The sequence below is a fragment of the Thermobia domestica genome, chromosome 15 (assembly GCF_964235325.1).
Source record: "Thermobia domestica chromosome 15, izTheDome1.hap1.1, whole genome shotgun sequence".
NCBI lineage: Eukaryota > Metazoa > Arthropoda > Insecta > Zygentoma > Lepismatidae > Thermobia > Thermobia domestica.
Window position 1 is genome coordinate 109553574 of NC_137468.1, and position 26498 is coordinate 109580071.

The window sequence follows — 26498 nt, forward strand, 5'->3', positions numbered from 1 at the left end:
AATAACAGAAGAAAAGGAAAGAAAAGGAAAAAGAAAGAAACATAAAGGGAGAAGAATATACGCAAACAGATGTTCCAACACTTGTTTCTTACTGTTTAAACGAATGGATAATTATTTAATTGTTATTCCACCATGGCCAAGTCACGTTTCTGAAAATATTTCAATTAGAACATAATTCACATTGTAACATTTTCAAAGGTAACGGTAGGCCAATCGTAACGACAAAATACCTGTAATAGAATGTTAAAATATTATCTATGGATGGGATACTTAGCCTTTATTAGGAAAGAAAACTGAAATGTTTAAATTTGAACATTATTGTGATATTTTGAATCTTACGTATTCAACAGTAATTTGATTTTTTTTTTAAACTACAGAAAGTAATGCTTCAGTTATTATTACTGTTCCTTAGCTACACATTTCTTTTTCAGTTTATTTCCTGATTTGATTAGCCTCCTGTAGCTTGGTGTAATGAAATACAGTATTTTTAACAAGAGTTTTGTAGATCATTCATAATTCTCTTCCTATTATCCCACAAATTTATCAATTATTCGTTATTCGAAAACCATGCGAATAATAGGACCTACCCCATAATTGTTCGTTATACTAATAACCTTTTTATTCCACTAAATTATTCAAACCATTATTGAAATATAATTTCATTTCAATATTTAAATAACGAATAGGTACTCGATATATACGTTTCAATGTTCAATTTCGGAATTATTTGAATATTAATCGCATACGTTTAATGGTGTTATTAATCTAGTTTATCCGAATAACCTATTAAAATATATCATTTAAAAAAAGAAAAAAGAAAAAAATATTTACAAAATTCTATTTGTTACGTTCGACACATATAAACAAACAGTGGTGCTATTCAGCGGGTTCGCACAGGTTCGCTAGAACCGGATATTAAAATATTTCGAGTTCGAGAACCGTTTGTTATACCCAGGCATAACAGTAAATTTTATCCAGTTATACCCAGGAATAGTAAATTTTAGTTTAACTACCTTTGTTTTTAGAAATTCTTACAGGTACGGGGTTAAAAATATGATCTCTCAGAATAAGGTATAGGCGTTTATTTCTTAATCTCAAATGCTCAGATACCAAGAATGAGAACTGAGTTCTCGTGAGTGTAGTGGTGAGGGTTATTTATATTTGAAACGCATACATACCATTATCAACAATTGTCGATCTATTGCTGGATTGCAGATAAAATACAGCTCCTTGTCACCTCCCACACATCTTTCATGAAACAAGGTCTTACACACAGTACAGGACACCCAGGAACCGTATTTGCTTGATTATGGTGCATAATAATTCTTCCCACAAAATCCACAGTTGGTTTCATCCATACCTTCGATTGTGTTAGAGGAGACAGTTTGATACCAACTTCAATTCGTGACACTTAATCTTTTAGCAACACCTGGCCTTTGGGATGTGGGTTTGGAAGAAGCAACTGCAGGAAAAGATATGAACTGTTTAACTGAGGACTCTGAAGGCGATTGAAACGTGTTTGGGGATGAGTCTGATGGTACAGAAGAGGAATTGTTTCCAGCTACTGGCGGATCATGTTCATTCGACAAAAGAAATTCATGTTCCTGAACTTGTTGCGTATCAAATGGGAATGTACCAGATGATGTAGCCATTCAGTAGTGTAGAATTTTTGAGCACCTTATGATTAGCATTTTGTAATTTAGTTGTGTTTGTAGATCTTAAGATAATTTTATAGCTTTTTCTGGTGATTCCTCGGAGTCCATTTTTGGCAAAAATGAATAGACGCTAGATATAAGCAATAGACCTTACGTACTCTTTCACACTCATAAACGTGAAAAGCGAGAGAGGAAAGAGTGTTCTGAATCCTCTTATTTTATTAATCACATTGCCCGGATTCGGCTTAACGTAATAAACGTGTCCGAATTCACCCTTCCCTAAACGTCCGGATACGCCAGTTTTGAGCACTGCAAACTTATGCACGCGTTAAGCAGACACTCGCAAAGTAATAGAATTCTTCCAATATGCAATGAGTAAAGTAGGGTCTTCGCTTCGATACATGTCTTACTTAACCATTTACTGACAAACACTTCTGTGTAAAACCTTAACATATTCCACTAAAAAGTTATATCAGGTCAAAAAACGTGCATGAACTTTCCTGCTCCTTCTTCTTTCTCCCACCGTCGAAACTACGTATAACACTCTTTGCACTTCCTACTCAGCACTGAACTGTAGGAAGGTACGGTGCTCCAAATAGGCATTACAACAAGTCTCCACATTACACATGCGAAGAACAGTATTATCGTGAGCTTAGGATGTCCGGAATCACCCAAAATTACTATATACAGTATATATGCAGTACCGGTTGTTAAAAAATTAGAATAACACCACTGCATATAAACAATAAAAACCTCTCGTAACTAGTCTTGCTTTCTCTAAAATTATATGCTCTCATACATATATTTTTCTATACTAACAGAAGTAGTATAGTAGTAGAACAGTCTTCGCAGTATAAAGGAAGACTACCGTCCCTCGGTCTCATGGATCTACTTTTAACAGATATCAAAACCAGCGGACAAAATGTGGAACAGTCGATTCAGTGTAAAAGTCCTCCTCTGTACTTCTTCACCATCCATTGTAAGCCTGATTTGAAACTAAAAATGTTGAATTTGCCGTATTTACTTACAGTGTACAGATATTTTAGATTATTATTATTATTATTATTATTATTATTATTATTATTATTATTATTATTATTATTATTATTATTATTATTATTATTATTATTATTATTATTATTAAGTATTCTGACTTTCAGCAGGTCCTGGGACTAATGAGGATTTTTTTTTAAACTTTAGATTTTGGCCTGGAAATGTTTCTTCCACTTTTGTCGATCTTCAGCTTCCTCTTTTAACTTCCAATATTTTCTCCTATCTTTCAAATCATCGATCAATTGGTTCTTCTTCTTCCTATTCCTCGCTTCCCTTCCATCTTTCCTTCTATAGCGATGTGAAAAAGACGCATTTCTTCGCAAGATGTGTCCAATCCAATTGGCCTTTCTACGAAGGATGGTGGCTAGAAATGTCCTCATCTTCGTTTGTTGCTCTCTCTGTCAATTTTATCTTCTCCATCTTCTTCCAACACCACATTTCGAAGCTCCCCAAATATTTCCTCTCTAACTTCCGTAATGTCCAAGTCTCTGAACCATACAGTCCAATGCTCCATATATAGCACTTGACCAACTTCTTAAGTCCAATATTGAGCCTGCTGGTTAAGAGTGATCTTCTTTAGCTATGGCTATTCTTGACCTGATCTCTTTGGTGCAATAAGCGTCTCTCGTCAAAATACTTCCCAGATACTTGAAATTATCGACCTCTTCAACTGTCAAATTGAATAGTGTTCTCAATCAAAAGTACAGTTCTGTATTACGAATCTTCTTTCGCCACTACAGGTTTAGTGTTAGAACTTATGAACGATGAGTGACATCAATTGTCATCCCTTTTTATCTGTTAAAACGAGGGATGAGTGTAACGGCAAAAATTTGAAACACAATGCAACTTCTACCAAATGAAACTTTTTAACTTAAGATCTAACGCTGGAGTTCCGGCCCCTGCCATAAAGTCATCTTAAACGCCTTCTCTCAAAAGTAAGACAGTAAAATCACTTTCTCACGACCAATGATGATAAATTCATATTTCATGAAATCGTTAGGCAACAACTATATCCATACTAAAGTATATTTTCTCCAAAGTCAAGATCTAGCTACATCGCTTTCTCGCAAAACGGTAGTTTCACCACATTTTAAGAGAAATCGTTGGATGAGATCCTTTACCTATCTCAAGATTAATTTTTCGGAAGCTTCTGAATCTCTTTCCCAGGGGTGCCCACAAGGGGGGCTATGACGCAAACTGCGTCATTGAAATATTTGGGGGGGGGGGTAAAAATCTATATAAATATGTTTGAGAGGGTGTAAAAATTAATCAAAAAGATTTTTTTTTTCATGGAAGAACACCTACGGATAGGCAACTGAGGGGAGTGCGTCATGGACATGAGGGGGGGGGGCACCACTGTCTTTCCTCAAATTTGAGATATAGTTAAATTGCTTCATCGCATGTATGAACAATGGCTTCATCATTGTGTGGAAGTCTTTAAACAAAATCAGCTAATATCTCCGCGTTTCATTGCGATCAATATTTAAGCGTCCTCATGCCCATTTAATTCCTGCAAACGAATGGCACTATACTTATTGAATCATAAAGCTACTGAACATTACATTTTGCTCTGTTACGTAGGTAGTTGTGTCCGGCAAGTCAAAAGAAGCAGTCCTCTTTTGCGTCCTCCATATTGAATTCGCAGCATGTTTTCTATTTCGTATTCTGTGAAAGAGAAATCAGTCACCCAGATACCACTAAATTTCATGGTGTTTCGTTAGATTATTCCAACATAATATTCGGCGTGTAAAAAGAAGTGCCCATAGCGCTGCTATCGCCCAATGAATTAGCACAAAGAATTAGCAAGTGATTTTTCTCAAAGGTGGAACCTTGCTAAATCACTTCCTTGAAAAACAAAATGATAGATTCACAATTTTATGAAAACAATTGGGCAAAATCATTTAATTTGTCCTTTTTATTACGTCAGTATTTCTTCGCCTTCCCACACATTAAATAAATGAAAGTGAGTAACATACATACAGTCTTTAAGACGAAATGTTTCCAGATGTCAGGTTTCTTGTTATTGAATAATAGTGGTTTGGGGTAATAGTAGCGGACAAGCTTTTTTCAACAGATGTCTCGAAATTTTAGAATTTAAAAATATTTTTTGTCATCCACCTGGCCTGTGTCTAGACCTAATACGATACATTGTATTTTATTTTATTTTATTATAGCATGAAACCTTCAATAATAGTAAGCTAAAATCAATTTTGAGATGGACTATATCTGTTTATGATAGGATCAATGTTCAATTTCACTTGCCAATGCTTAGATAATCCTAAACTATATGGTATATATATAAACTTATAATCTTTTACTATTTTATAATTTATATAATCATTATAATTTATTTTAGAATAAAAAAAAAATCTAGTAAATATGTCGCGATGTCGTGAGCGTTCTACCTATAGAGTGCATAAAAGAAACTGGGAATCTCTGGTTGTTGAGAGTCAATGCTGTGCGATCACGCATAAGGATAGGTCTATTTGAGGAGAGAGGGATCAGGTGAACATGGGAGCCATAGGGATGCGCACGAGTCGAGACACACATTGTACAATTCGAGACGAGTCGAGACAAACGTATTTCTCGACTCGAATGTCTCGAAAATCTTTCTGTAATTTTTAATATTATTTTGAAGAAAGTATTCAGTCAGGAACAGCCTTGAAACCAATTTCAGCATTTATTACTTTTGAAAGATACAGAACGCATAAACTTAATCTTTCGAGATCAAGATATAATTTTCAGCTCAATTCAGTTGTTTAAAACTAATTTAATTAACGTTGTGATATTTGATTGTACTTCAAATATAATAATAATTTTAATAATAATAATAATAATTGATTACCTAGTTTGTATAAAACTATTATCCGTAGCCTATATCTAGTTTGTATTAAAATGCGATAAAGTTAACCAGGGGCGGATCCAGGGGGGGCATCGCTCTCCCCAGAAGAAGAAACTTTCTTATTTTATATATAAATAAAATCCATCCTATAGTTTGGAGCTCATAAAAATAGCTCTAAGTAGCAGTATTACATACCACCACCTTCCCAGGAGTCTGTCCTGGATCCGCCCCTGAAGTGAACTTAATAAATTCTCTGAATGAGCAATTGGCAGTCTATAGTAACTTAGCATAGTTATAATTATTGGGTGTGTGTGCACATGTGGTGCTAACTCTCTCCTGCGACCTATCAAGGACCATTGCGTCCATGCCAAGACGCATCGCCGATGTTATCCGTGCAAAAGGTGGACATACTGACAATTAGCTAGGTAGTCATAATGTTCGCTGACGTCTGCGTATATTTAAACTCGTATATTTTGTCTCGACTCGAATTTCGAGATATCTCGTCTCAAATTCGAGTCAGTATAGACAGAAACATATTTTCGTGTCGAGACAACTTTCTCGAGACGAGTCGAGACAGGCTTAAATCTCGACTAGACTCGACTCTTGTGCATCCCTAGCGAGCCAAGAAAACAGTAAAACATGACGTCCAACCAGGAATTGTCGGACTTTCGTGCTACGTGCGGTAGTGTATTATTCTGTTGGAAATGACACCATTAACCAAATACGGAAGTGGAACATGTTCTTCAAACACTTCATCTTATTCTTACCCAGGGTCGGAATTAAGTCAAACAAATGCAGATTTAATGTAGCAAATGAATTTTTTGTTTAGATCCAATATATTATAATTTAGTATATGCAGTTGTCGAATTATGGCTTTTAACCTCCTGACACCCTGTGTAGAGCCGGCTCTACAAATAAAGACATTTGCTCGTTCGTTCCTGCGGATATCTCGAGCTTTGCTGAGTTGAAGCCTTTTGTAGGGTAATTTCTACACTTCAAATTGTGCTTCCGTCAGACAAACAACAGCAGAAGCTCCTTAAGTTGTGCAATTGGGCAGCAGTTAAGATTCCTCGTGCTTCATATTGCGATTAATTTTGTAATGCATGGTTTAATTTCTTACGAGGCATATCTTAATCAGGATTTGGAGATATTTACTACACTGCTTTTGTGTGTGTGTGTTCAACGAGTAGGTCTATAAATATTTTAGATGTTACCAAAATACCGATATCTAAAACGTTTCCAGAATCAGCTAGATTTCTTTATTTTTGTCCTGAAACACATTTAGTCTAGGCTGCTCTTCTTTTCTGAGTTCATTTAATAATAATAATAATAATAATAATAATAATAATAATAATAATAATAATAATAATAATAATAATAATAATAATAATAATAATAATAATAAATTTTGCTATCGTTGGCAGATTATTTACAATAAACTAAGAAGTGTACATTGAACTTTAGTCCTCAGCTTTCCTCTTCGCCTTGATGTAGCAATTATACGTCTTAACACTGTCCGTCAATTGTACTCGTATTTCACTCTTCCTCTTTAATCTCAACATACCTTACATCATGCCGCTCAAGATACTTTCTGCTTTCTCAGTCAATGTCCTGATCCGTTTCTCTTCCCTTTCTGCTTACACTCTGGTTATACTATTTATACCAATAACTTCGTTCCAATTAGCTACCATTGTTTTTGTCTTTCTAACGTGTATTTTCATCCCATATCTTTTGTCGCTTTTCCTCGGGTCTTCCAACATTTTATTAGGTTTATTTAATATTCCATAACAAACGTCTATCATCCAGTTCTACAATCCATATCCACCTATTTTTTCCGATGAAATATCATATCCTAACGTAGGCCTTTCTGTTTGGTTCATATATAAATTTCTTATGGGTCTTCGACCTTCCCATTCTGACCTAACTTTCCTTAAAACTCCCATCAAACTATTCTAATTCAAAAGATCAAAATTCTTATAATAGATCAATATATGCTACAAAACGTACATTCCTCCTTCTACAAAACTTTCCCCAATTATCCAGTAGCATTTCTTGTGTTCTTACCCCTCCTTTATATCAATTGATCTTTCGCGACTTCCTTATTTGTTCTTTTTTATAGCCTACTTTTTAGTTTCCAAAGCATGATTTTTGTTGTATGAAAGATATGGCTAATTTTTTCGTAATTTTTACGTTTTCTGGGTTCGATGTATCATTTCTAGGTTTCTTAGCCAACAGTATCATTGCTGTTTTCAAAAATATTTTACCCAATTAAATATATCTTTATAGAGTTTTACAGTTCTTCTTCTCCACATTCTTAATGAAGGATATTATCTACGCATTTCGGTTGACTTTCCATTTCCCATCTTGGATGCCAGTTGCTCAAATTATCTCAAAATATATTAAACTCTTTATCATCCACGATTAGGGTATACTGTACTTTTCTACTGGCATGGTCTTACTCACTGTTTCCACCGAATTTCCATAATTTCATCTGCTTCTAAATCTACTTATATTTCGTACTCTTTCTAATACTTCTACGTCATCACATTTTCTTTCATAAATTTTTCTCTTTCTGTGTCTATCGTAATTTTTAAACTTCCAGTAGGCTACATGACCTGTATTTCTGTTTCCAGACTTTCCTTTCTCTGATCTTCTGCAGTCTGCCTTTCAGTGGCTCATGAATTCTCAACAGTTTTCTGTTCGCGTTATCCTACTTCTTCTGCATCTTGATGCATGAATAGTTCAATATGCTCCCACTGTCCATCAATACCTGTATCAATCCTTTCCATGTTTGAATAGTTTTCTTCAAATTTTTGTATGAATCAAGTTCTTACTTGTTCATTCTTCAACTTTTCAGTGTCCAACTTCTTATACTTTATTCTTCTTGCCTTTGTATAAATTCCTTGTGTCTTGTTTTCGTCATTTTCTCCTATTTCCGCAATTTTACCTTTCAGGTACTGTATCCTCTTACACCCAGTAAGTTCAAGTAGACTCTCGTGTACTATTCTTGTATCCCTTTGCAACGCATGAAGTCTGAGATGATCCTCTGCTTCTGTTGTTTATTTCTGTTTACTTGTTTCCGATCTGACCTTTAAAAAAGTGGCCACCATTTTGTAAGACCAGATTAGAAATCAATGGTCATACGTAAATTAGAAATAGCTAAATGGATTTGTAGAAAGAACATTGTGTACTAGTGCAATGAAGAGGAGAAACCCTAAATGTCAACATAGCTTCAAGGATACGTCAAAACAAACTTGTTTTATTGCTTTTGATTAATAAGTAATCTAGCGACCAGGATTGAAAAAAACACCATTACTTCATAAAATTATTTTCGTTATTTTTTAAAATTTAAATCGATTCTTAAAATTGAAATCACTTATACTTTATTAAAAAAAAAAAAAAAAAAGATATTCCTTTTTTAACTGGTAAACTACAAAGGTTTTAGGTTTGATGTTAGAATAAAAACGAAACCGAGAGTTTCATGTTAAATATGCTATGTGCTTTCCAAGATGTCCCTCACAAATGAGAGTTACTCAGTAGCAGTGCACTATTGATCTCCCAACATATTAGAGTGAGTAATCACAGTGATCCTCAAAATTAATTCCATAAAAGTTGGACGAAAGATAATTAGGCTCTATGATAATCTGAGTATGTAGAGTCTACTTCTTTTTAATCATCTTAATCAATACAGAACCAAAGTTCACGTGTAGATTGTACTACTATTTCGCAAACTGACTTAATTTTGCATTGCGTTGCACAGCCAGTATATATCCTTTTTTAGAAGTTATATATACATATATAAATTGAATACAACTTTTTATACTCTTTTCATAACATGAGTTGTGTATGAATCTATAAATACACTAGACTCGCGCCAATCCGCCAATTAGTAGTCCGTCCTCTCGAGTAATTCGGTGCCACATCTGGCGTCTGACGCATAACGTTACAACAATCTATCAACGATTGTATGTATTTCACATTATTTATCACATTACCTACCACAATATCACACCAATATCACTTTATCAATTCCTGGTTTAGCTCCCTACCTACGTTGCCAAATTAATCCTATTATTTTATTTATTTACGCTGTCACACGTTCTATAGCACAATACGGCACTTGTCCGCTGTAGTGAATACTAGTTTATGCAGTAGAAGTGTTTTATTTGATCGATTAATTGACTTACATAATTCATTCGTACAACACTACTATAGTTCTTGTTTATTGTTTAAAATCCAGCTCAATCTTTTTCACTACAATCGATGCAAAAAATATAAAAACAAATAAAAAAATAAATTTTTACAATTGATGTATTTCGGTACTCGGGCGAACGATCAGAATTCAATCTTGAAACAGTCAACATTTAAAGGGTTATTTTGTGGCTGCACCAGCTGTACGTTGACCAATCATAGTTTAGCTCCACTTTGCTACGTTGCTAAGCTCATCGTAATAATGGAGTGTAAAACCGTTCTACAACTTGTCCTTTTTCCATTCCCTTAATTCCCTTTAGTTCAGTGTTCCCACACTTGGTACAATTGTACCTAATTCAGCCCTTTTTGTCATTCATCGGCCCGTTGGTACCACGCAGGCATTTTCAGCCCGTTTTATGAAAAAGTTGGTACAATTCTACCCAATTCAGCACCATTTAACAAATACTTGTCATATTTTCAAAAGTGTCAGTAAGACTTTTCCTACATCTCAGGTTACTGATACTGTGTGTTGGACTCTTAAAAAATGCTGTTGAACATTCATTCTGTGACGTTGCACTGCTTAACGTTACGAATTTTGTGTGGAAAATTCGTAATTCAAACTATTCCGTTAAACAAATGACGCTACATGGGCACATCTGCGCCGCGCATGGAGACGAAGAGCAGTGTGGTGAAAATTTTAGCTTGAAATCTAAAAAGAAAGAAAAAGAAAAGAAAAGAAAGAAAACACACACACACACACACACACACGTTGAACCAAGGGTTGAATATTCTGGTCACTCTGAAATAGAGGCATGTTTGGTTTCCTTACAATACATACCGAAGATGATAATTATTTTTTCTTTTACAGCATCTGTTGTACTTCATATGTGCGAGAAAAGTTTCATCTACTTTCATGGGTGCTCAAAGTCCTCCTATTTGGATGTTTCTCAAAAGTAATTTTTAAAAAGAGCACTTTCTTGATTTCGACTCTTGGGAGAGAGGGGAGGGTTCTAGAACTTTACCTCTTTTAGTTTCGTGTTATCGGAGCCATGTATTACACTGGTATAGAAGAATGAATTCGGCCCTTTTTGTTTCAATTTGGTACTATTTTTCAGCCCACTCTAGAGCTACGACTGTGGCAACACTGCTTTAGTTCTAACACATATACCCAGTGGTGTTGTTCTATCTTTTTAACAACTGGTGCTGTATATATATAGATGAGAGAGAGAGAGAGAGAGAGAGAGAGAGAGAGAGAGAGAGAGATAGTAGCTGGATAGGTAGATAGATATATATAACTCTCTTAGGAACCAAACCATACAAGGTAGACAAAAGCAAAATTTTTACTGGATACCTTAAGTAACAAGTAGATACCTATAAACATTATAATACACGGCGGTGTGACGAAATTAGGCAGCACTGAGAGTATCTTGGGAAGGAATTATCCACGATAGATGGTTGCCAAAAGGTTTTGGAAACACCGTAATCCAGTAATGGATCGACAATTTGTTATAATGGTTTGTATGCGTTTCAGATAAAAATAACTCTCACCACTACACTCAAGTGATCCCAGTTCTCATTCTTGATATCTGACCATTTGAGATTAAGAAATAAACGCTTATACTTTGTTCTGAGAGATCATACGTTTAACCATGTAGTTGTAAGAATGTCTAAAAACAAAGATAAAATAAAATTTACTGTTTTTGGGTATAACTGGGTAAAATTATTAATATGTCTGGCTAAAACAAACGGTTCTGCGAACTCGAAATATTTTAACAACCTCTTCTAGTGAAGCGGTGCGAACCGGCTTAATACAGTTAATAGCACCACTGCGCACACCCATGACTCGAACCCGAGATCATAAAAAAGCTGCACACACAGACAGGAGTATTATCCATTCAATTACACATAAAGTGACCGTATGTCCCGATTAATAGAGATTATCCCGTTTAGAGAACACAAAATATTGAGCTAATGACAGTATTTTGGTACAGATCTTTTGTCGCTACAAAACAAAGAAAATATTCTAATCAAGTTTTACTGTAGTATAATTAAATTATTATTATGCTATGCTTCTTTATTATGTTTCCAACCGCACAACCAATATTATTTTGTTTCACATTATGAAATTATAAATTTATTTCAAAATAAGTGTTTGTTTACTGTTTAGGTGTCCCACTTTAGGCTGTTGAAATTATGATCACCCTAGTCACCAAAACTGCGTTCATCTCTCTGCTAAGTTCAATGGTGTGGAATTTATTTGCAGTGGACGAGACTTCCGGAAATAATCCATTCCTACTTGAAAAAAATCATTACGCATTTATTTCATCATCCATTTATTTTCTTTACAGTTGTCTCCTTTAACTTACGAAGATAACTCCAGGATGTTGAACGAAAAATTTCACCTCATTTAATTTATTCATGTAAAGTTTCTTTCTCTCCTTTTTTGTTTTTGTATTTATTTTACACTTGTAACTTAATGTTTGTAGGCAATGTATCTTGCTACGCAACCTAACACCACTTGCTACACTGTTTACATACGAAAGTTTTGTCTGATTATAAATTACACAACTTCTCCCGCTAACGGATACCTACTATAATGAAAGCAATAGGGGTCATTTTTCTGGCTGATTATAAATTACACAACGCCTCACACCAATGGACACCTACCATAATAAACCGAACACGGGGCTATTTTTCCTTATCATTAGTCAAACTATATGCATTTTTTACATGTCTATTCCCCCCCCCCCTTCCAATTCGACTTGAGGCACACGAACGGGCTACTAGTATGTTCGTAGTTTCTATTCGAGTCACGAAGTCCAATAAAAGAAGAAACTGTGAATGCCAGCCAAAGTCGGTGGATGGAGGCGAAGCAGGTTATACACTGAAGCTGGAGGTGGGGGCATGCATACGGTGAAAGGCAAGTTAGTGTAGTGGGTGCGGCACTATTCAACAAGGGAGAAAGAAAAAAAGAGATAATGTATTACTTGAAGGAAATGATTGTGAAATTGAATTTGAGCCACGGCACTGCAAATTAAAGGCATTTACGGTTCCAGTAGTGTGACTGGTATTTAGAAATGGAGAAGAGGGAAGCAACGTCTTTAGGCAAATTTAATAATGGGTTTTAATTATAATAATATATTTTTCTATGTATGGGAAAAAAACTTCATTTATATATTTTATTTACCATTACAAGAAGAATACAAGAACAGTTGCATGTTCCATGCAATGTAGTACCAGTGGACGGATACTTGATGTTAATCTAACCATTTGGTTACTTATGAATTCAAGTGTGATCCGCTTTTATTCAAAGATCAAAGATCAAATCTATGTCCAGGGACGGAATTTACATTAAGTGAATGGGAATATCGCAAGGTTTACCTTACAAAGATCATGTTATTACATCAAGTTTGAGCTTTTATTTGCGTCCAGGCGTCACGAAGCCGGTGTTGCGTAATCGATCTGTGCGAGGAGTCTGGCATCTGACGATTGTGAGGCAAACCCCACTGAGAGTTCAAGTCCCTCTGAAGAGCATGGGAGTTATAAACTGTCCTCGACGTTTTTGTCCCTGTTGAGTCTAGTAGTTGTGCTACTAACAGAGACAATAAGAGTCGAAATAAGTTTTTCAAGTTGTAGAGTCTTGGTTCGATCCCAGACTAAGTGAATTCGTGACAGACAACATCGCGTCTGTGAGTTCTCTGTTTCATTTTACTGTTTGTTTTACGTTATGCAACACCGAGGTTAAGAAGGAAGGTTCTAGTATTAACATGGGCTTCGAATCATGACTGGGGCTTGATCAGATGCACAGACCATTACGCAAGATTAACCCTAGCAGTATAGGCAGTGTCAGAGTTATTGACATTTGGAGTGAGAGGGGATAATATGAGTCCCAACAGGACACGAAGGTCTGAAGGTGAAATAATTCGATATGAGACAATGACGACCTCTCCCTTCAACACATATACAAGAATACGATTACCTGGGAGCAGTAATGAACAACAAATTTATTAAATCAATGAACTTAGAAACAATAACTAAATCACATTGTATATGTAAAACATAAGACATCTACAAATCCATACATGACTTTGTTATACGTAGTTATATGATTGCGAGGACTCATGAAGCTTGACCTAGATTACCAATTTCAGCGCCCAATGAAACGCTAGAATGTATCCCGATCGTCAACCCCCACCCACGAAATTTTGCCAGTGTCGTTTATGGCGCTTTACGGAGAACATCTTCCTAGGATGCAGTGTTGTCGGATCGCCGTTAAATTAAATTTTGTTCTTGTCGTTATTTAATATTTTTTGCTTACCGTTTAATTCAAATAATTGTTAGTGTTCGTGTTAAAATCTTTCAAGTGCTGTTTTATTGTAGCTTGTTCGTCATGTCTTCTAAATTTGACAAAATTGTTGGTGCACTTCAGCTGTTTCACGTTTTCTCAAGTGTGCGTTCTGAAGGCAGCTCCACGAATTTTCCCGAATTCTTCGGATGCATCGTACGTGAAGCAAAATAGTTCTATGATTAGAGTAGAGCCCAGGCTTCACGAGTCGTTTCGATCACTATAGTATAATATTGTCATCCAAATTTATTTCCGACGGCAAACTAAAGGGTATGAGGATTCGATTGCAAGTGACGACTATAGGCACAATAAAATAGTAAACTGAGCAATGGTGAAAACAGGGAAGAAGAATATGCATATTGTGGGTATAAAATGAGAAGACGTCAAAAGGGAATAGTTTGCATCTTGGATTTCGAAATACAGCTACCAGATTAAAATTACATGATAGAATAAAACCAGTGGAATTTGGCAGTATAGGCTACTCAAACTTTCTATCATAAAACATGATGTGTGTGTGTTTGTGTGAAGGGAGAGCAAGTACGTCCGGCAGGGACGCTTCAGTTAGTTTCTTTGGGGAGGTATTCCCCAAAGGCACTTATGGATTCCCTATAACCTGGCAAGTAATCCCTATGTTCCTTTAGTGAATCCCTCGCACACATCTTGTGGAGGTTTGAAACATACATCTTTCAATCGAGCAGATATGACTTCGAGCGTCATGTTTTAAATTGCACTCTCTACGTTGCGTTGTTTTTTAATTACAGCTCTCTGAACTTTATTTTCCCCACGCTTTCGGCAGCTTATATCGCCGAAACTATCCCTCACTGACCGAAGTTCCAGAGGATTTTTTTGCTAGTTTCGGTATCGGGAATCAGCTCCCGAAGTTTGTTTTGGTATATTTCACATTTTTCCCATGTATAAGCATCAAATAAAACATCGCCACACGCATTATTCCAAACACGAGGGGCCTGGTGCTAACTCCCTAACAATTCCAACTTCTCGTTGATGCTTTCCGTGTCCACTTTTGTCAAGATTTACCTTTTGCCTACTTCAAACCAACCTTGAAATCAGAGCACACTGAGAATGCTGTTGAGAGCATGATTGAGAATTACATCCTGTAGGGAATCCCTTGGATTCTCAATGCACATTGATGAAATATACAATTTTTGGATTGCGTATGTATGATTTAGTTTACGCTGATATGAACTGCCACTCCACAGTTTCTTCAATTCGAAATACCACATGCTGAAATTTAGCTTTTCTACGATTTTGGGAGCCCTAGCGCTGAAACTATGGCACTTTTCCCACAGGGCCATATGCTTTTTTTTTTTCTTATTTTGATGTAAGGAATTATAGGGGTCGTCCTCACCTTACGTAACGCGCCAATGGGGGAGAAGTGTGACAAGGGGGAGAAGGGGTTTACGATCTTCGTTACGTAACACATGTTTTTTTATGCAAGTATGATTCTTATTCTCAGGTTTATATGCAAATTTTTAAACAAATATTTTTCAGTTCTTTTCTTTTTATAAATAAATAAATAAATATTTCTATTGTTTTGGGAAATTGCGAACATATAGGCCTAGCTTATATAAATTGAATCACGCAGAAGGGATTCGAAGACGCTACTAGGCACCATCATGACTTGTGACGAACGCTGCATTTTTACAATACAATAAAACTGCGTTTTCTGACTATCGCAGCAATGCATTTACGGCACACGCTTTTCTGGAGTTAGTTGTCAGTTCTCATTCTTGGTATCTGAGCATTTGAGATTAAGAAATAAACGCTTATACCTTGTTCTGAGAGATTATATGTTTAGCCCTGTAGCTGTAAGAGGTTCTAAAAACAAAGATAAACAAAAATTTACTGTTCTGGGTATAACTGGGTAACATTTACTGCTGTATGGATTTAACAAACTATTCTGCGAACTGAAAATATTTTAACAACCGGTTCTAGCGAAGCTCCTGAAGAGCACCACTGGACCGTGGGGAATTCCCTCGTAATAGTTACAGTTCTCATCTTCAGCACGGGAGACCCGGGATCGATTCCTGTTGGGAGCTTATGTGGTTAAGATTCCACGTTAAGATATAGGTTCACGTCTTAAATTGCCTCGGCGCTGAACAGAATACTAAACTCCAAATCAATCAACGACCCAACCAATCGACGTCGGAATCGGAAGCGCCTTTCCGTCACAATTAGAGTATGGCGACTCAATGATAGAGTGCTCACTTTTAGTTTCAATGTCATAGGCTCGATTCCAGGCTATGCTATGTAAGTTTGTGTTGAACAGATTGTGTCCATTTGTTTCTAAGAGTTCTTTATTGCCTTCCACTTCATTCCTCAGTTCCTTTCATTATTCGATTCGTTCACTCATCATCTGTTTCCTTTAGTCTCCAGGATATAATCGAGCGTTGTTAAAATTCCCATTTCATTTCATAGTATTAGACCAATAATGCAGTCTTGAATTTCCGAAATCACTTTATATTGTTCACTCCTCAATTACCTGTGAGTAGATCACGAGTATTTAGATACCTAAATTAATTATAATAGGTAACCTGGCACTTGTAAACTACTATGTATGAATTATTTGTTTTCCTCGAAAACAAATTCAAGTATTGTTTTCCTTCTGTGTCTAAAACCACTAAGCTTAGTATCGAAAAGAACATTGCTTTACAGCAAACACTGGATTTGTTTGTGAGAGCTGCTTACAGACCTCACGTGAAAGCAGCAAGTCTCTCGGAGAAGTTAACTCACGTGAACAGGGTTGGGAATATTTTCTCCTCTTGCCCGGCTGACTTACTTCTTTCGTAGCTGTACATTAACACCCTCTATATTATCACGGAAGTGTAACTTATTCCGCCGAAACAATAGATCTCTTAATGTTTCAAGCCACATTTATCTATATTCTTGGTCTCCCCAGATGTCTTTCCCATTGACTTTCCAACCAAAGATTCAATGCACATCCGTTGTATTTTCTATCCGATCGACGTATTCTGCTGATGTTCATGCTAGAAGCCTAGATTGGATTGACATTATGCTTATTCGGTGACAAGTATAATATGGAGTTACAGTGTTTCACATTATTGGTATCGCAGTCAGAATGTTTCATGTATCTATTGATAAGAATAGTTAAAAAAGGAAATTAAATATAACCCCGACTGACTTAACCACGCCTGTATACATTATTATACAATTTTATTACGTGCAGTATGAAATGTTACAATATAATAATTCAAGATCATATCAGTAATAACAATTTAAAATGGGGCTTGTATGAAATTTATTTTTATTAGATTTCTGGCCTAGGCTCTACTTTCGAAGTATCGGAAGTCTTATGGAACAGCTATGTTTGTCTATCTATCTGTCAACAGGTATCAGAGTAAAAACAATTATGTAATTATATCGAGAAGTAGTTTCTTGGAACCGATTCAGCGTTCCAAGACTAGGCATTATCTGAACAGTTAACACTAGGAGGACCAAACCTTTTACCCCCCTAGAAGTACCAAGCCGTCATTTTGACGGCTATTTAATTCCAAGAGTTGTATATATATTTTTTTATTTATACTTCTTTTATTTTAGCTTGAATGTATTCTGTTTAATCGACTAGCTTATGTTTTACGTAAGTTTTTCTCGTGATATAATACAGGGAGATCCACTAAACCCCGTTAATATATTAAATAAAATATTAATATCGGAAGTTCGCCCACAGGACAGTGACATGAAAAGCTAAAATAAAGGAATAATACTTATATTCCTACGTATGAAATCCTTTTCATACTAGTCACGTGATCACCCTAACTGTCCTGTAGACATTGGCTGGGCTACTTTTCTTTACCACAGACCCTGTGTATAATGAACCAAAATAATTAGTTTTATACCGAACCTTTTATTACATGGAAGTGAATTTACATTTTCAATACATTTTTCTTTCAACTTGTATGCACTGAACTCAAGACAGCAACACTTTTCTCGTGCTTACACTTATGTACTGTGAGTGGATTTCCTGATTGCTATCCATAAACGTTTGTAGTGAACATATCCTTTTCTTCCTGTTGCAAGCACATTTTGAGAAGTTCTCTATTTGGATGAAGACAACCAATCAAGGTCATCTGTTTCTTTTTCAAGGATTCGGCTCATTTTTAAACCTTTAAGAAAAGTTATCGCAACTAACATTCAGTCCTCTGTTGAGAAAAGTATCCATCGTTTTCAGAACAATATATTCGCCTAAATGTGAGTCCCGACGTCGTTCTTAGTCGTTTCCCAGGCAGGGAAAGACTTCTAGTTCATACCGTGACTTTACAACTGCAAGCAACCGAATTTGAATCCAAATTTTTCAGGCTTGTTAGGCATACCTTACATGAATTTCTCTCTCATCTTAGTAGAGAATAACTGTTCATCTACACAAACACTGTCGTGCCTGGTACAATTCTCAGTGAATAAGTTCTACACAGATGAAGTTTGCTTTTACCCTTGAAGAGGTAGGGCATTTTTCATCAAATCAAAGATACTTCATTATTTCAACAAATACCTTTGTTTCCATAATCTTTCTGTAAAACACTGGTCCACAGCTCACGTTCTATAGTTCCTTTACAGGTATATCTGAAGCTACACGAAATATCAATATTGCTAGAAATGAAACGAGTTCTGCAATTGACAGTAGCCAAAGAGAATCTTGACTCTGTCTGAGCTTCAACAACAGTGCATTTCAGAATGTTTCTCAACATTGTTTCGTCTATGAACAAGCGAAAAGCACTACCAAAATCATCATCTTTATAATGTAACGTATACTATAACAAACAGGTTTCTCGCGAAGAATGTCGTGTGAGGCAGTATGCCCAGCATTGTTCTGTCTGTCCTCTTTACTCCAACGTGTCCCGTGAGCTGCTCTAAAAATATTTGATCGATTACTTCTGGAAACATCTGTATCCTTCCTCTTATCCGAAGAAGTAGCTTGAGACAATGCATTCTCGCTACTACTTTTGTCTTCATCAAAGCAGTCTCACTATTCTTCTTCCAAGCGAAATTCATTTTCACTCAAATCTTAGAAAGCACGTAACATTTTATCAGGTCTCATCTTGCTTTTGTAATTATTCATATGTACCTTCAAGAAAACTTTTATTTCTACAGAGAATAATGTTACCAACGAGATACGAACATAATTGAAGAAGAAAATCATTCAAAGAAGTGCCATATATATTTTTCCGTACAGCTTTGAAAAGCACAAATAAAACATATCAAATAGAAAACTCATTGGAAAAAAATAATGTAAAATATTTCAAAATGTATTATTTTCAACAGAGATAACACAATATAGCGTACAACCTATGAAACAGTCCACATTAACAACAAAATATAGATTTTAAATGAGGCAGTCAAATTGACGGTCTGGTCCTTCTAGGGGTATACAACAAAAATATGTATTTATTTACAATAGACACACAAAGTTTATATGCCATATCAAACCTCTCTTTAAAATAATTAAAGTCCTAAAGTATGGTTGCGTAAGTCAAAGAAATTTATGAGATAAAGAAAATTGTTTTATGTGATGCCGTCAAAAAGACGGTTTGGTCCTCCTAGTGTTAATCACTATTTAAACCGGAAATGGTAGAAATTAATCATTTCGGGTTTCAACATTGATTGCCAAGAAAGAAATGGTAAAGATAGCGAAAAGCGGTTCTTTAGAAGCGATTCAATACTTTCATTCCAGTTTCTCTACTAAACCAGAAGTGACAGAAATTTACTACGTGGGTTCATGATTTCCATTAAGCAAAAATAGTAAGAGATAGCGAAAAGTGTTACCCAACTTCCTTGGCCTGGTAATTCGCCCGATTTAAACCCAATTGAAAATTTATGAAGTGTTTTGAAAGAAGGTTCGTGCAAGGCATCCTACAACGAGAGCTGAATTGATTCAAGCAAATAAACGATGTCTGGCAACACTGCATATCAATAGACACTACAAAACAGTAAACTCCATGCCACAACGATGTCAAAACGTTATTACTAAGCGTGGACATCAGGGGTGTAGCCAAGGGGGGCATCGAGGCCAGCCCCCCAAATGGTTTCCTGCCCCCCCCCAAATGACCAGCTTTTAGGGATGCGCACGAGACGAGTCGAGGCAGGATTTTCCTGACAAAATTTGAGTCGAGACACAGCTCTTCCAATAGAGAAATATACATTTTTCGAGTCGAGACATCACTTTTATAGCACATTTTCGACACGAGACAGCCACAAATCTTGTCTCGTGCGCATCCCTACCAGCTTTTAAAACATCATAGTAAAATTATCTCGCTTCATTCATTTAAAAGTAACAAATTTTATTGACAATTAATAATTTACGGTAAAATAGTATGGAGAAATATTGTTTTTCCATACCGATCGAAAAATAGCATAGTATCTCTTACTTAAACCGATCGAAAAATAGGATACTTTTTTGTGACAGCAGATTATACAAGTTACTGCGATTTATATTTGACAGTTTGAGACAAACGTTTTAATACGGTATTACAAATACAGCCATAAAACAAAGGTACTAAACTGATTTGTAAGTACATTATATTTTTATATGCTTTAGCAAGTGTTTTAAAAGACATAGAGGATGGAAAATTTGGTGAGAAACAATGTTTTTATTCAATTTGGATTTCATTCGCTCTCTCTTTTATTTCTACTCAGTGTAATAAAATAACTATGTTTTTTTGGGTTAAGTTCCAAAGTTGGGCGTCCGTTACCAGCAAAATTTTTAAAATTTACAGGAAAGATATAGATAATTTGATCGTTTGTGTGCTTGATAATATATAAGGGTCTCGAAAAATCTGTTTATTTGTTTTATATAAACATGGTTATATACATGGGGCTATACGCCGAGCGGAGGGAACTACTTGGCGCAAGGTAACCGAACAGTTGCATTGTGGGAAAGTAACGAGTATTTGTTATCAACATGGCGAATGTACAAGGGCAATGAACTAACAGTTTTAACATTTGTGAAGCAATATGTTGATAACGAGCAACATATTTTAAAAGTTTGTGAAGAGCACGGATTAAAGAACCTAATAAATTGCAGAAAATGTGGAAAGGAGATAAGAGCGAAAAAACGTGGCGAAAGCGGACGCTCAACTTCGGAATAAATGCCGTTTTTTTAGTCACGAATAATAAATAAGTATTTTTGTCAGGAAACCGTAAAGAAATTAAGTGAAATTTCAAAGAAAAGCAATCTTGTGTAGATAGATTCTGTATACAAGGTCTTAAATTTAAATATAAAGGTAAGCAAGAAAAGTTCTGTCGCTTTTTCACCCATCACATTCGAACATCGATATGTCACCTACCTGGAAGATCAAAAATAGTCCCCATCAGCATCGAGGACCTTCTGAAAACGTTCTGGAAGGCCACGGAATCTATAGCGGTAGAACATGGTGGGCCGTGAAACGAAAAAGGTATCAGGTGCATTTTGGACTGTTACTAGGGATTTGAACTGGCGTCCTCTAAGGCGATTGTCCAAAGAATGGAACAGGTAATAATCGGACGATGCAATACCCGGAGAATATAGTGGTTGCAATATTGTTTCCCATCCAAGGCGTAGAATGGTGTCCTGAGTCATCCTAGCCACGCGGGACTTAGCGTTGTCCCGTAAACGAGGACCCATTTGCAATTCAGAAGTGATGGCTCCAGAGTTTTGAGTTTTCTTGAGCACAACTCAACTGCTGACACTACACAGTTGCATTGATACTCTGACCAGCTGGTAGCAGTTCCCGATGCAGGATGCACCAAACACACAGAAGGACCTTCTTCTGGTACAGTGCTGGTTTCGGCTGTTTTGAAATCGGTTCATGGGATGCTAATCAATGATGACGGCACCGTGGAGCTTCGTATAGGTCCCACTTTTTTATCACATGTCAACGCCCTGTCCAGAAATGGCTCCGAAACAGTAAATAAACACAGGCGACTGCCGCGTTGCCTTCTGGCCCGGAGTCAAAACATGTGAGACCCATCGACCCAACTTGTAGTGCTTCCCAAGTTGATGGATGTGCTGCCGAATGGTTTCTCCACACACTGAATTGTAGTCCCAGTTCCTCTTTGTACCTGTGTTGGTCTTCCGGCATGTGATGTTTTCGGGTGTTTCGTCATCGTCCTTAAACTTGTTAAACCATCGCTGCAATGACCGCGTCGTCACGACACCCTCACCAAAGGCCTGGCATATCTTCTGTCCCGCTACAGCGGCGTTTGATCTCCATTTGAACTCGTTCAGCATACATGCTCTTATGACGTTCTGTGGATGTCCCATGTTCCCTCTGTCTTTACGCAAGTTCACGGTGTGTCTGAATTGCCACAACCAGGTAGTATGTTGGATATACCCACACCAACAACTGACGTTCGCCTTATCTCCACTCGCATTCAACTCACGGTGTGAGGTCCAATTGAACACAGACCTCCACGAAAAGGGACAGAACTTTCTTGGTTACCTTTATAGTTATGCGCAAAAGTATAGCGTTTGGTCGCAGGCAGTAGTTCTTGATTGAGAATAATAACAACTATCTTGAATATAATTTATGGATAATAGTAATAATAATAATAATAATAATAATAATAATAATAATAATAAGAAGAAGAAGAAGAAGAAGAAGAAGAAGAAGAAAGAGAAGAAGAAGAAGCTAAAATAGTGTTTTTAGTTTTCCAACACTAGCAGCAACACTTTTTTTTTTTGGGGCTTTGTACATTGTAGCTGGCTCCCCCTCAAAAACGACGGGCCTCTCCTACACAAACCTGCTGGCTACACCCCTGGTGGACATCCAATCAAGTATTAGCTTGAGCCAAAATCAATTGGGTACACTTCACATAACTTCACTTACTTTCACTTCACTTAGAAATCGACGTCATATTTTGTTGAATATCATCAATTGTTGTAAAGATGAGTAACTTCTGTGAGTAGATTTGGATTCTATATAAAATTTCCTTTAATTTTACGTACGGTATATATCATTGTATGTTTGTGCATATTTAGGTAGAAACTTCTTTGAAATCTTTATAAATGCGTAAAATTCCAAAGAGTTGCTATTAATTTTTCCATGACTGTATCTACAAATACATTAATTAAAGTCTAATCTGTTAAGCATGATTCTTTATTTGAAGTCAGTATACTAACTCATGACGCGCAACCATGAAGTTCCGGAAAGTTAAGAGATCCATACATTTGTGAAATTTAGTAATGTTATATTACTTTGGAACACAAATGTGCAAGGAACAAAAATATATCGCGTTATTACCTTTATACACACACCTAAGGATCACATAAGAACTCGAAATCACCATTTCTTATCTCCTTTCTCCTGTGAACTTCCGAATTTTTAATAAAAACGGAGGGGCACCACTAAAGTTAATCCTAAATCTGCACCAACAAGTGCAACGGACAAATATGATCCAGCACGTAAGATGTGTTTTCATGCTATATATAATGTTTTGTGCTATCCTCGTTTTTGTGTATACTCACCGTTGCTGAAATGTCTGCTCTCTACGGACGCACTCCCTCGCTATCGTTCGGGCCTCCCTGCTGCGCTCCTGTCCCAACTCAGGGCATTTATTCGGAAGTTGGTCGTCCGCCTAGTTTTTGGCTAAAAGCGTAATAATTGGTTCCTTTGTGTACCAAAGTTTAATATTTGATTCACATATTATTGCCAAGCGAGCGTTAGTGAGTGAAGGCGGGTTAGCTCGCAGGACACGTTTTGTGTCTTTATTCCAGCTAAATAGGAAGGGGGTCCTGTATGCTAGAACCTTGCCGCCATGTTGATTATATTACTTGCCGTTACACTGAAAAGTATAACTTTTCCACGTTTCTTTACAATTATTGCTTACCGCATTTCACTGGCGTCTCTGGCATGTACATTTGGGGGGGGGGGGGGTGACATCAAAGAAATTGATTTAAATGGTACTTCCTAGTCCAACCTGTTATAATCGTTTCAGAGCCTGAATATTATATTCCAAATATAAAATTATTATTATTTATATGTTATTCTATCGTTAGTAAATAATTAAACTAGAATAAAATATTGAATATTTTGTACTTCAAAATATTGGGGGGACGTGTCCCCCTCGTCCCCCTCGCTAGAGACGCCCGTGTCGTATTTTCTGCAATTTATTTTTAGATTTATTAAGCCATGATCTTTACTTACTTTTAATAGATTTTCATGATTATACACCAGCCATATTAACAAAACAAATGCTCATTACATTCCCATAATCCTACCACGAAGTAACCTTGCGCCAAGTAGTTCCCTCCGCTTGCCAAATAGTTCCATGTTTAGAACCATATAAGAAAATAAACACAACTCTCTCTCTCCTTATACATTATCGAGCATACAAGTAACAAATTATTCATTTCTTCCCGGTACATTTTCAAAATTTTGCTAGAAACAAACGACCAACTTTGGAACTTAACCTCGACTCAGAAAGCACTCGTGCTTTTTAGTGGATACCTTGCACAAGTTAGTGCCTTTCGCACAATAGTTCTTATCGTGTAATTATGTACACTGAAGCCATCCTAAAGCAACTCTGCACAGAGAAATGCAAGTCCACACCCTCAAAAGAGAGTCGATTTACTGAAGAAGTAGATATGCAGTGACTTTAGGTATGAATCCATATGCACCCTTATTTTAACGGTCCTATAGCAGTTGTAATGATTTCTTATACTTGTAAACATAAAGTATACAGTTCATATATGAGTTATAGGTTGGCCACCTGTGTAAATAAGGTCGTTAAGTATTCTTTATGAATTAACGGATTTTACCTGCAAATTTTCTAAATAGTGGCGCTCATATTGTTAAACTGCACTAGAATTAGAGCACAAGGACATTTATTTATAGTACACACAATGGAAGGCTAGTTTTGCTTTATAAAGTATCATTTAATTCTTGATTTTTTAGTTCCAGATTTCAAACTAGTTTATGTATTAAAGAAGAATATTTTGAACTGTAAGTTGAAATGAGAATCTTAGCGGTTATTGTTATATGTCTGGGGGACATTAATATGAGATTTAGAATATTACATGAATTTACTACCTATAAATTAATATAATAAATCTTATCAGTTAGTTGTTAAAACAACAGGTTCTTTAAATAGGAACACAAGATGATAGTAATTAATAACAATGAAGTACTTACATTATAGCCAGAGACCCTTCATTCCTCGTTATATTAGGAACCACAAGGATTCCGGTAACAGCTTAACTTCGGTGCAGCGAATCTAAAATAAATGAATATCCCGAATTAATATTTCGACGCTTTATTGTTTCAGAGTTAGTAGTACATTTCTCCATGCTATCACCAAGTTATATCTAGATTACTGTTTTGCTTAACAATGAGCTATGTCCATATTCGTGAATTCATTGTAGCTGAGAAATTTGTTTTGGTTTTGTTTGAAAGAAGTATTCATATTGTTTTTGTTTGTTTGCATAATATTGTACTTTATGAAAATTCCACATCAGGAGTCAATTAATTTATTATTTTCCGTTGTGGTAGTCTTAATATTTACGGAAATGTTTTAATTCACTTGTTAAGTTGTACATTCGTTTTTTGTACTTAAAACGTAAAAAAAAGTTGGGCTGAATTTGGGTTTAGAGTTCCTCTCAGCATCCAAGCTATTAGACGTGGGCCTACAGGTTAACAAGGGATTCAATCTACAAGAGTTGCAGCTGAGAATCAAGCTCGAGTCTCCCGCGCTGAAAACGCGTACGCTAACCATATAGCCACGAGGGACCTGATTTAATTTAATTATTTCAAAATGAACAGTAATAATATTGAATAAGGACCTAATTGAAAGTTTTTCCTATGTCAAAGTTTGTGCCGTTTAGTGTTGCCAACATTTTCAAGATATGCCCGTATCAAATATGCTGGAAGCCATATCTCGATCCCCCCTCCCCACCTTACAAATTAAAAGTTCTACTGTGCCAAGTTTTGTGCTGCTGCTGCTTTGTACAGTAAACCTTATGTATTTTGCTTCCACGTTTTCAAGATATTCCTCTATCAGGTACACTGGAATCACAATTGGAAAATTACACATAAAAAAGTTTTTATTTTTTTCATTTAGTGCATAAAATACATGTATTAGTATAAGCACGTAAAATGTGTAAAGTGAGTAAGAAACTAGGAATTAGAGTACAAATTAAAATAAAAACGTTTTTCAGGCTGGTAGATCTACTGCTGTAGTTTGCCACAAAGAAAAATGCTTTTAAAAAGTTCCTTCCAAATTCGTATAGGCTAGGCTCTCGCTGGATTTTGCAATTTTATAAACTGACATATGACTTCGTAAAGTAGTATTAACTCAATAATCAACAAATATTACAATTTAAGCACAAGATTATGTTTTAAAAAGAATTCATAATGCTTTTACGTTTCAAATCCTTTATTGTGTCAAGTTTTAAGCCAGAGAAGCC

General features: G+C 36.0%; 1 protein-coding gene across 1 annotated transcript in view; it reads right to left on the bottom strand.

Moving 5' to 3' along the window:
- The window catches only part of LOC145671197 (uncharacterized), a 358295-nt gene extending 332933 nt beyond the window's left edge, over positions 1 to 25362 (bottom strand). The window contains exon 1 of the mRNA XM_081740048.1: positions 25228 to 25362. Coding sequence (XP_081596174.1) covers positions 25228 to 25229 — 2 coding nt within the window. The 5' untranslated portion in view covers positions 25230 to 25362. The remainder of the gene's footprint in view (positions 1 to 25227) is intronic.
- Between the last annotated feature and the right edge of the window lie 1136 nt (positions 25363 to 26498).